Consider the following 12384-nt stretch of genomic DNA (forward strand, 5'->3'; position numbering starts at 1 on the left):
AAGGGTAGGGCGGCGTTTTCAAAACCCCGCCCGCACTTATAAGCTTCCCCAAACGGGCCCTTAGTGATTGATATCCTTCATAAATACTACATGAATTTGGATCACTGCATCAAACGACTAGAGTTGTAATCACTCTGATAAGATGAAGTTTTATGAGTAATCAAGTGTCTTAATGATATTGTAATTAAGCTATCTTGGGCTCGTTGAATTCATCCACACCCCCACCCCCCAATGTATATTTTAAAACCTCTTAAAATGCTTTAAGTGCTTGACCTGGGGCTCAATTGGACTTAGATCTAACTATGTTTGTAAGCCGGATTGTCTTATTAAGATAGTTCATTGGAATTGGAGTATAGGTACTTATGTATCTAGAACTATCGGTCCTAATGTGCATTTAGATTCATGTTTGATTAAGCTTGTTTTTTGGAAATGTATCAAAATCTTTCTTAAATTATTAGCTTCCTATAAATTATTATTAAGCTTAATTAAAGCTTGATTGCATCTCAAATTTGCTATATTCATTAATAAAAAGTTTTGGACAAGATATGAAACTCAGACCTTATTCAATCTTGACAAAAAAAATTAAAAAAAAATGCCAATGTAGTGTTGGGTTCTTATAGGCTCATTTACAATCTATTTTTTAATGTTATTTTAAGAGAATTTGAATGTGTTCCAATATTATTAAAATTCAAATTAGTTTTGGAAAACTCATTACAAAAATTAAGAACATAGAAAATGAAAAAATAAAAAAAGTTTTTTTTTTTTTACTTTTATGTAAAGATTTTGATCCATGGCAAGACTAACCCTCCATTAACTAGCTTTAAAAAGTAATTCAAGAAATCATTTAACCTCATATGTTAATTGGAGAGTACAAAGCCTCATGATAACAAATTTCATAGACAAAGCCTCTTCTATCAAAGAGAAATATTATATCACCATATGAGCTCCTACCCTTATTAGATTGTCCTTGATGTTTTAGAGATTGTCTTTAATATGATAACCCTTGGTTGCTAATTGAGCGCTCAACCATCATATCCAATTTAATACTGAAGCCAATGTATGGTAATAGTTAGCATTTTAACTTAGATAATGAAAAAAAATTTACATGTTCTCTTTTTTTGAGGCTATAACAGTTAAGGCTCCTTAACACTTTGATTGATTTCACCTAAAAATATCATGGATGATCAAATCATGAGAATGATTCAAGAAACCATTTCACCTCATATGTTAATTGGCGAGTACAAAGTGCACCTCATGATAACCAATTTCGTAGAGAAAGCCTTTAATGTCAAAGAGAAATATAATATCATCATGAGAGCTCCTACCCTTATTAGATTATCATCCTCAATGTTTTAGAGATTGTCTTTAATATGATAACCCTTGGTTGCTAATTGGGCACTCAATTGTCATATCTAAGGTTCACTAAAGCCAATGTATGGTAACAATTAGCTTTTTAACTTAGAATAAATAAAAATAAATTTACATGTTCTTTTTTCTAAGGCTATAACACCCGATGCTCCTTAATTCTCTGATTAGTTCCACCTAAGAATATCATGGATGATCAAATCATAAAATTTTTATAAGGATTACCTTTATTCCAAATATCCTTGCCTTAAACATGAAGCATTATGAGTGAAAAATAATATGTAGCCCACTTGTAAGAATGAATACTCATAAAGAGTCCAACTTGAATGATATATTTAATTAGAAGTTCTCTCCAGAATAGAATTGTTAAATCCTTTTAGGACGTAAGATTCTGCATTGTTCAAGAGTTCATATAACACTGCAAAGACTATGTTTTTATGAGAAATGTATGAAAGAAGATGATGGATGTTGCTAGAGCTCATGTTGCCCAGTCTATATTTTCTCAGGGACCCCGGGCTGCCAAGAATGGCTCAAAGAAAGGATCTCTATGTCTAGATAATGAGGGAGGGAGGAAGGGATATTCCTCGATCCCATTCCCCTTGAAGCTCCCTCTCATCTCCCTTTTTTACATGAGAGAAAATAAATATAAAATTATATTACGTACATTAATATGTCTATCTTCAGTGTCTTGATTAAAATATTGTTATTCAGGTGTCGAGAGGAGCCATAAATAAAAATTGACACATTTATCCTGAAGTAATGATTATTTTGTTCCGACAGCTCATTTGCCTTGGACTTGCTTGACCACTTTGACAGTTGGGCTTAGCTTAACCACTTCTTGAAATGTGTGCATAAAAAAATGAAAAGATTACAAACGAGTACACAAAATTCTGCCCCATTGACACATACAAAATGAGCTTTATCCTCTTGCAAAAACAAAAAGAGAGGATCATGATCATTAACATTGGTCATATAAAATCACAATCTACGGTCATCTTCACACAAGTATGAGTTGCACTTTTGTTGCTCTTGAAGGTATGTTGGAAAATGAGTTGCTCAAAACCTAAGCAAGAAACCAATGCTTGGATTGTTGGGAATATTTTGATGTCAATTGCTTGTCCATAGTGCTTCGATAGTAGTTAATGACATTGGAATTGTTACTCGTAGGTCGACCACTTTAACAAGTGGGCTTTGCTCGACCACTTTGACTGGTGGGCTTAACTTATGAATGACCTTATCTTCATATATAAGCCTTCGAAGCCCATAAGACCTGTTGACCCTTATATTATGTTCTTGAAAAAAGCCTTATTTAAGTATGCAGTCATATTTGGATGTACAAGTATGGATAATTAATTATAGTAAATTGAACATATAAGAAGACTCAATTCCCAAATTTAAACAAAACCTAAAAGATTCAAATAAAATATAGTTGTATTGATACATATATTAAAAGTACATTTTTAGGTATATGTTAACGAGGCTCTTCAACCCACAATCATATAATAATTACAAGAAGTCAATCTCATAATTATCCAACATCTACTACCTAACATGCCTAACATGTCGGTTTCTTTTCATATGTAGAGGGATAGTTAAGTATCTTTCTATTTAAAAAGAATATGCATGAAAAATTTATTTTTATGATGATATTTTAAATAAAAAGACCAATTCATTTATGATATATCACACTTGTTAAGGTGCATTAATCAAAATGGAGCTAAAGTTGAGTCTGTTATAATTGTTGTCAAACCTATTTATAAACTACAAACTTAAACCAATCGATAAGTGTTTGGCACTTGATATTTGAACATTAATAAATATTTTTAATTATTAAATATTAGATTAGCCAAATTTTTTGATGTATCTTAATGTTTTTTCCTTACATGAGAACACATATATCATATGTTACACTCCCATAAATAATTATCATCAAAGTTTACTTAGAGGCAACTGAGCTTAGAAGCTATATAATAGCTCATTGATTAAGCACCCTTGCACTAAAGATGATGAGCCTAAGTAATTTGTAAAAATGCATTGGTGGTGGATCATTTTGTAAACATATCTAGATATTTTATCTTTTTGATGATGATATCAAAGAGGGGCAAGATTAACTTACTTCAGTGACGAAATGAATGAGAAAACTTCAACATTTTAAATTCTTAATCAAGCAATTTTGCATGAAATTGAAATGTTAAATATTGATTCATATACAGAGTCTAATCCACATGAGAACACATCATCTAAAGGCAACTATAAACTTCTATTCATATTTAAATCTATATATTCTCCTTTCAAATCCTATAACATCAATTTTTATCTCCATATTCTGATACCAAAGTATAGAACAAAAGAGTTGAATGGAAGTTTGACAAATAAATTCAAATCTTCGTAGGTATTTATCACATTGCCACATTCTTGAATTATACATTTTACTTACAGGCCAGGACAAAAGCCCTTGGAATTGCAAAGGAGAGGATGGTATGCCTCCAATTCACTGTGGACATCAGAAACAAGATGGATCCTCCTCTCCCCCAATCCTTCTCAGGCAATGCATTTGTGCTCTGCTCTGTTGCATCCACAGCAGGTGAGATCATAAACATAAAACTTACAACTCTTGTGGAGAAGATAAAAGAGGCAAAGTTAGTTGTAACTGAAGAATACATACAAGCTTACCTAAAGGCTCTTGAGGCTCCCCAAGGTGAGCTTCCTCCATTGCCAGAGCTCACAATGGTCTCCGACTGGCAGCGAATGCCGTACCATCAGGTGGATTTCTGTGGGCGCGGTGGAGCCATTTATGTGTCACCGCTCGGCTCGCCAGTTCAGCGTCGCCTTCTTCATGCAGAGGCCAGGAGATGTGGGAGGGGTGGATGTGAGAATTGGATTGCCGAAGTACAGTCTGCTTGCTTTCAGCCACCATTTCATTCGAGCATTGTGAAGAAAATTATGGTGGTTATCTGCTTTATCTGCTTTGTCATAAAATAAAGGCAACAAAACAGGTTAAGAGTAGTAATGTGAAAGCTTTATGACAGTTTGGATTCTGATTGTTGCATTTCAATTTGATTGTATGACACTACTATGCATGGTTTCTCCTAATGAATAAAATGAGTTGTGATGTATACCAAACCATGTAGAATAAATTGAGTTGTGATATATCACAATTTTGACTGAAAATACAAAGACGACAGCAACAACAAGAAGCCTTTATCATACTAAATGGGGTCGGCTACATGAATCTTTTTTCTTCATTGAGTCCTATTGAGCGTCATATTTTCATTTTATTCTAATAGATTATATCTCAAAAATAATTTGGATAAAAATATCTCGACTCAAATTTGGTCATAATAGATTTTCCACTCTAATGAATTTACTTTAAGATAAATATAAAACAAGATTAATCAATCAACATTTAGATTACAAACATCTCAAAATAAATCTAATGAATAGAAAACTCATCCTGATTGAACTTAAGAAAACTCATCCATGTTACAGAAGCATAACATCGTGTCAAACAAAACAAAAGCTAAAGCTTTTTACTTCTTTCATGACTAACACAGCCATAAACAGAATATTTAGAAAAACAATCTCTATGTTCCCATTTAACAAGTAAACCACCTCAATTAAAAAAAAAAAAAAAAAGAATAAGCCTTTGGCTTCAAACATAATTGTAAGAGCATGCTATTATATTCAATTATAAACCAATCTTGGCACAAGGAGCCACAGTGTCAAGCAACTTGCCAACCAAGTGCTCGGGCCTGGCGCTCCCAGTATGCTGTTAGTTTCTTCTCTTTAATGAATGCTGCTTGAGCCCGCTCCCGTGCCTCCTCACAAGTCTCGGTAGCAGCATTGCACTTCTCAGCTTCCTTCTGGTACTGGGACGCAAGTCTTTTGGCATCCAGAAGGGTAGCATTCATGTGGTGTGCATGCTCATCGGCGACGACCTCTCGCAATTTTAGCTCTTCGGTGAGGAGATCGACAAATTGCTTCTCCATCTCCTTGTGCAGCTCCGGATCATTCTTACCACAGTCTGTAAGACACCATATATGAACAGAATGACAAGGTATAGTAAGCAAGCAATATCAGTTTTGAAACACAGATATCCTATTGATTTAGACCAAAAACATGTAGAAGATTGATAACATCAAATTCTCACTAAAATGTACTCTCCACATTCTACTTGAACCACTCCTATAAGTTTTTTGTTTCATTTTCAAGTTGGAAAATGCAAAAGGTGCTCAAAAACAACGAAATGAAAGAGGACAATGTGGAGGATTTTTTTTCAACAGATACGGAGAATAATGAACAATAAAGAGACAATCATTTGAGTGTACAAAGATTAGTTAAACCAGCATGGGGAAAAATCAACCATTAATCATTCCATCGTGTGCGCGCCAGCGTGTTCAATCTGTTTTTCAATATTTAGTGCCTCCTTAAGTGCCAACTGAAAAGTTCGATGAAAAGTATTTTTTTTTTCAAATGGCAGACACAAGGGATCGTAACCTCAAAATAAATCATATTGCAAAAAATGGAATGAAGGGTGGCGGTATGCATTATGGGCCAAATTGCATCAAAGTTAAGATTTGCTTAATATACCAGTAAATAAACATATTTTCAAACAAAAGCTCAAGTCAATGGGAGATTATCAGCCACTTGATATTTCTACAAATTATTTCTTAAATATCCAATGTAGAACTAAATAAATTACTCTCACTTGCCTTAATAGTGCATCTTTAAGTACTTAGTTCCACTGCAGTTTGCAAAGCAACAAAAAGATACACAATTTGTATTTTTAACTTAACAGTTCTTGAAAGATCATAGTAGAAGTACATTCCCCAATTGGAAAGAAACTATTGTGAGTAAAATTTTTCCTTTGACAAGCTAAACTCAACTAGAAACTACAAAATAGCTACTAAATAACTGTAAAAGAAAAGTATTAGTCGCCAAATAACTATTTTTATCTGCTAAGCAATTTAAGCGAACAAGAAATAAAAGGACAGATTTAAGTTTCACTTTCTTAAATAACAAGTAGTTGGGATGATTCCAAACCTGTAACAGACAGGTTCAAGAGCCCTGCAATCGGAAAAAAAAGAAACTAGTCAATAAATCTATGAAGCATACTGTCCATGAAAAGAATAGAACAAACATAAATAATCAGTTGTATTATACCCAATCAGCAAGAAAAAAGTCCAATTTTAAACTTTCACATAGGGAAGTTAATAAACTATCGGCTTGAAGTTTCGGTCCAATCTCAAGTCAAGCCAAGTTTAGCTATAATATAGCTCAATCTAGTCTCGACCTAGCTCAATCCTATGTAGGTTGCTCAATTCAAGATCAATTAGAGTTGTGTTTTGCTCATTATATAGCTTGCTGAACTATATTCAAGTTTCATCTAAACCAAAAGTTGGCCACATTTCAAGCAAACTTCGATCTTCAAGCTAAACTCATAGTCTTACTCATTTCACTGTACTTGGTGGTATTCATGGTTCAAAACATGATGAAATTCATCCAATACACATGGCAAATAAGAAACCATGAAATCATCTACATATGGATTAAACATAAATGCAAGAAAAATAAGTAAATCACTTCATTAAATCTGGAATTAAAATTTACCTAACCAACATATCTTGATTACACAATCATAATCCACAAATCAACGGAGTCTCATGCCCATAATTGTTTTTCACTAGCCACTCAAGAATTTAGCTAATACAAAACCGAAGAAATTCTCAAGGCTAGCAATAAATTCAATCTTATTAAAAAATTATGCGAACTCAGAGCAAGATAGGAAATTTTCAGGTTCAAGAAGTCCGTTTTCAAGTTCAAGAAGTCCACAGCATTCCCTAAAATATAAAAAACAAAGAAAAGCATTTAAAACTCATGAAGAAGCAAAAATAGATGCAAATTGAACTCAATTTGCTAATTAGCTTATAAAGTTCTCAGATCCAAATAAGCAGCAAACCCTATAGAAAAGGTCTCTTGAGATCCGCCATCTCATCCACACAAAATATCCCAATCCATCACTTGAAGGGGAAGAATTCCTATTCTATCCACTATAAACAATTCCCCAAATCTAGCCCAATTTGATAATCCGGACAACAATTTCCAAAATATAAGCCTAAAATCCCAACAGGTAATGCTCAGATTTACATCCAATCGATGCCTATACGATCATCACCAAAAAATCGGACTACGGAATGGAATTCGAGATCTTACCCGGCGCGATCTTCTGGAGGGAGAGAGGAGGCGGGCAGTCGCAGATGCAGGGGGCGCAACCGGCAGACGCGGCAGAGCTAGCAATGAAACCCTTCCTAAATCTCCAATAGAGGGCCGGCGCTGAGACGCAGAGTGCTGATGCCATCGCAAAGATCACTAGACAGCACCGGAGGCACCCCGCCGACCTACCTCGCAATCCGGTTGACATCACTTCCTCAAGCTACAGAAGGTGCAGTCGGAGAGATTGCTGATCTCCTTCGACGAAATGAGGTTGAGAGCGAGAGCTTTGCTTTCACTTTGATGTCCTCTCCTTCAGTCAATGCGAAGAATGCAGATGCACGACAACAACGGTTCGTGTCAATGACACGAACACGATTAATGTTAAACAAGGATATATATAGCTTGAGACGTTCGTCTACCTGTTTCAACCTTTCTTCCAACAGAACAGACGCCAAACGAAGCCTAATAATTTAAATCTCCTACTTCTCTACCAACTCCTTTACAAACCTTACACACTAAGGGCCTATTGGTACGGCTTCTATATTTTAGTATCTATTTTTTATTTTTATTTTATTTCAATTTTAATTTTAAATATAATATGTTTGACATATTTATTTAAGATATTTTTATTTTAAATAAATTCAAATTATCTAAAAAAATAAGACAAAAATATGTCAATAATATATTAAACAAATAAGCTTTTGAAAATAATATTGATCCTACATGTGACCTAAATAATTCAACTCTCACTTCAATTAGCTACTAATTCTTAGACTTTTTTTCTTTTATAGTGTGTAATAGCTCGTTTTTTTTTTTAAAATTTGCATGTATAGCACTTAATTCATATTTATTTATATATCTAACACTTAAAGCTCAATTTTTGTATATATACCACCTTTTCTATATATGGAAATGTATATTTCATTTTTTAAAAATTAAAATAGGTATTTTTGATGTAATATGAAAGAATTGAGTGGTATTAAAAAAATAAGGTTTAGGTGTTTGATATATAAATACATATGTATAGGGTTGTATGTATGTAAACGCCCCGTTTTCTATTTATTAATATATCTTCAATTTTTTTATATTAATTGTAATATTTTGAAACTTTCTAATGTCATCCTAATTAAAAGTCTCTTTGGAACAACTACAACTTATTGAATAATATGCTGATAAACTAATTAAAAATAATTTAATAATAAGCTAGGTGCGGTGGCTATTATAAATTTTATTTTTTTTAAAAGATGAAACCGCTGCCAAAACACACAAGTTGCCAAAACACAGTTTACCCAAACATGCCAAGTACGTTTTCAAAACACCACTGCATCAAATAAACTATCCCAAATAGACACTTAATTGATGCTCCACAAGCATCTCCGAGGTTGTTGATAGTGTATCTGACTAAATTTTATTTTTTTAATTTCTCTTTATTGTTTTGCTTTATTTAGATATATATAATGAGAGTTTTATTGAATTTTTTTTTGCTCCCAATTTTTGGAATGGCTTCAAAACAAGAGAGAAAAAAAAAATACTGAGTTCTAAAAACAACTTTAATTTGGAAGGCTTTAATGTGAAAAGAATTTATAATTGTTTGATTATCAGATATAATTCTAAGATAAATATTTTGTTATATGATAAAAGTAATTATAAATAATATTTATGTAAAAAAAATGTTTTTTCATCTGGATACATTTTCTATTTGAAAATTACTTAACTTGCCTAGATGTTTTTGCAACTGGTTCTTCCACTAACCTTGTACAACTTTTTCTGGATTTTTATTCAAACATTTATACATTCAGAATAATATATTTATTTATATTGTAATCATACAATATTGTAAAAATATCTTCTATTCTTCTCATATTGAATCACGGCCCATAAATCCATAATAATTAAGACAATTCATATCTAACATTTAGCTTCATATTCTTCATTATTTTTGTTTTCCTTTCACTTCTGACCATTTTAGAGAGGTAAAAAAGAAAAGTATAGGTTCATTAAAGAAAAATTATTCAAAGCAGCCCACCACACGCCCACATGATGACTCAAATACTGCCACGCCATTATGGATCATACCATAACCCATCTAAACTGTCATCCAAACGTGCGATCTTCTCATAATCAAGAACATTTTTAAGTCCCCTGCCTATGTTGACGCCACAAAATTTGGTCGCATTATTTAACCTTCAAGTTAGTAACTTATCAAAGTGACAAAAAGAAAAAGAAGAAGGAAGATACCATTTGGTTCAATTTTAGCCCTTGTTTGTTTGGCAATCCTTCCTAGACCACAGGCCTGCAGGTGACGTTTTGATACCAAAGATGTGGCTCAAATCGATCTAAGCAGACACATCGCCCTCGTAAACGTATCCTCCTTAAATGTCGGAGGAGCTCTCTGGTGGCCGCCTCAAAATGTCGACAAGTCAAAATTCGAAACCAGCGAACCAAAAGTTTGACCTTTCAAAAACCAGCAATCGAGAAGTTAGAAATCAGATATAAAACGAATAAAGTCCTCATCCTCTTCATCAACATCCTCACTTAAAACTCACTGAATCTCTATTCTAACAGGACCATATAATTATATATACCCCCATGTCCCATGTGCATTACATGACATCTAAAAATACAACAAATCATGATTCTTATTACATATACTTTATAAGGAGTAAATAGAAGTGTGTAAAAAGAGAGCCATGTTTTTATGCGTACTTGATGCTTTCTATGGCATCCAGGTTTAAAATTCCTTAGCAAATTTCTGTTAACAAACCTTAATCATAAAGTTTATATAACATATAACAAGGCATAAAGAAGTGACGCAAGAAGTCCCAACGGTACCTTAAATTTTCATGTTGTGGCTGCTGCCAAGTTTTCCTCTGGGATCCAACAACCAATAACTGCAAAAAATGTTCTGGATGCTGCCAAGTTTTCCTCTGGGATCCAACAACCAAGAACTGCAAAAAAAAATTGTCATTCTTGAAAATAAAACACCACACACTCCTAATTTTTCGGATTTATGAGTTTGCACATAATTATAGGACAAGCATGCTTTACCAACAAATATAAAAATAAGAGTAAAGTGTTACCCACTAATTCCCAACTATTTATGTGAGGCTATCTTAAGTGCTAAAATAATCACCACCCTCTTTAAATTGGGGCTAAAATAATCCACACCAGGAAGTATTAGAATTCAATTTTAAAATAATTGAACTGCTTCAACACTTCTATAAACTCTACGACTAAAACGATCCCTTGTAAATAGTTAGGAACCATATTGGCACTCAGAACCATAATAACCATCACGAGTAAAAATGATAAAAGAATGCAGATGAAAATAAGAAATAAAAACATTTTTATTAATGACTATGAAATTGAAAATTGAGTGAAGCTGAAATTTCCTATTGTAGAAGCATCATTTAATATTAACAGCATAACATGTTCAACGCTTGTGAGATGCATTCACGAACCATCATAAGTAAGAACATCCATAAGTGGAAGTAAATCAAAGAAGATTTCAATTAGAGAACAACGAAGCTGATAGAACTTCATGCTTTTAACTCTAGAAGGCATTTATAACATTTTTAAGTCTAGCAAATTAAACTTTGTTGGGCTTTCCTTTAGTGCGACTAATGTGCACAAATGGACCTCTATTTTTTTTTTTGGGTCACTTTTATAGATGCCTGCATATATGATAATTCCATGATATTTCAACTTTGTAATCTTCTTTGTGGAGGTGAAATTTATTCTCCCCCAGCTTGTGCGTTTTCCCAAATTATGTTTTTTTCTTGTAAATAGATGATAAATACAATCGATGGAGACTCGGCAAAATCAGGTATGAATCCTAGTTACCCCCTTCAAAGTGATGATTGATGGGTTGAATCATCAGTTTGGTATCGAGCCGTTGAAGATGACTGAGAGATAAGGTTACGTGAGGATATCGGCGTTTTGATCCTCTAACATTAAATGATGTAGAGATGTGTTGAAATTTGATATGATCACGAATGAAATGATAGTCCACCTCTATATGCTTCGTACAAGCGTGAATTGATCAACACAGGGTTATGAGCAAGCGCAATAGCTAAGTGCTGCGCTGTAGAGGACCGTGGAGGAAATGTTAGCGTTTGTAAGTTCATGTAAGAATCTTCGAAACCATAGCAGTTGTGGTAGTAATAGCAATAGCCCTATATTCTGCTTCAGTTGAGGATTTAGCTTACCGTGGATTGATTTTGGGCGGACCACAAAATAAGATTGGGTAAATCCTCAACTGAAGCACGAAATAATATGCATATATACAAAAACCTCAACTGAAGCATATGAAGTGAAGTGAGAAGGCCTTTCAGTTTAGAGTTTTCACATTTCTTGAATGGCCTTCTCACTTCACTTCTCACTTCTTGAATGGGAAAACTCTATGGTTCAGTTCACTGAAAGGCCTTTCAGTTTCGTGAAGTGAAATAATATGCATATATACAAAAACCTGCAGTAACTTTTCAGTTCGTTGAATCACCAGCCAGTCAGCATCATAATATGCATATGAAGTGAGAAGGCCTTCTTGAATGGGAAGCCGTGAGATTTGGTACCATTGAGATATTTGAGCTGGCGTTTTTAGTGATGTTGATGAAAGAGGGTTGGGATTTCGCGCGTGTTGGCTAAAAAAATTAACAGTGTATATGATATCAAGGCAAGTAACACTGAGATAGTGTGTTGACCTCAATTTTTGTGAGGTCTAGTATTTCTCGTAGGAGTTAGGATCTAGCCTTAGGGGTCTTCCTGCGACTATCTTAGAACCTTAGAAGTGGTGCCCGCCTCGTTTTT

At 33.8% G+C, this 12384-nt stretch overlaps 2 protein-coding genes and 1 long non-coding RNA gene across 5 annotated transcripts in view; 1 reads left to right on the top strand and 2 right to left on the bottom strand.

Annotated features, from left to right (window-relative positions):
* LOC110023586 (brassinosteroid-related acyltransferase 1-like) overlaps window positions 1-4632 on the top strand; it is a 26103-nt gene extending 21471 nt beyond the window's left edge. The window contains 2 exon segments of the mRNA XM_020723072.1: window positions 3805-4184; window positions 4186-4632. Coding sequence (XP_020578731.1) covers window positions 3805-4184; window positions 4186-4300 — 495 coding nt within the window. The 3' untranslated portion in view covers window positions 4301-4632.
* Window positions 4633-4802: 170 nt separating this feature from the next.
* Window positions 4803-8005, bottom strand: LOC110023552. The gene is made up of 3 exons (XM_020723032.1): window positions 7579-8005; window positions 6409-6432; window positions 4803-5389 (listed from the first exon to the last, which is right to left on the bottom strand). The coding sequence occupies exons 1-3, from the start codon at window positions 7784-7786 to the stop codon at window positions 5088-5090; spliced, it is 534 nt and encodes a 177-aa protein (XP_020578691.1). The 5' UTR covers window positions 7787-8005; the 3' UTR covers window positions 4803-5087.
* Window positions 8006-9385: 1380 nt separating this feature from the next.
* The window catches only part of LOC110023548, a 59751-nt gene continuing 56752 nt past the window's right edge, over window positions 9386-12384 (bottom strand). For all 3 annotated transcript variants that reach the window (XR_002293914.1, XR_002293915.1, XR_002293913.1), the window contains exons 3-5: window positions 10411-10526; window positions 9817-10032; window positions 9386-9724 (exon numbers count right to left, since the gene is read on the bottom strand). This is a non-coding gene — a long non-coding RNA (uncharacterized LOC110023548). The remainder of the gene's footprint in view (window positions 9725-9816; window positions 10033-10410; window positions 10527-12384) is intronic.

Source organism: Phalaenopsis equestris, unplaced genomic scaffold (genome assembly GCF_001263595.1).
Source record: "Phalaenopsis equestris unplaced genomic scaffold, ASM126359v1 Scaffold000224, whole genome shotgun sequence".
Classification (NCBI taxonomy): domain Eukaryota; kingdom Viridiplantae; phylum Streptophyta; class Magnoliopsida; order Asparagales; family Orchidaceae; genus Phalaenopsis; species Phalaenopsis equestris.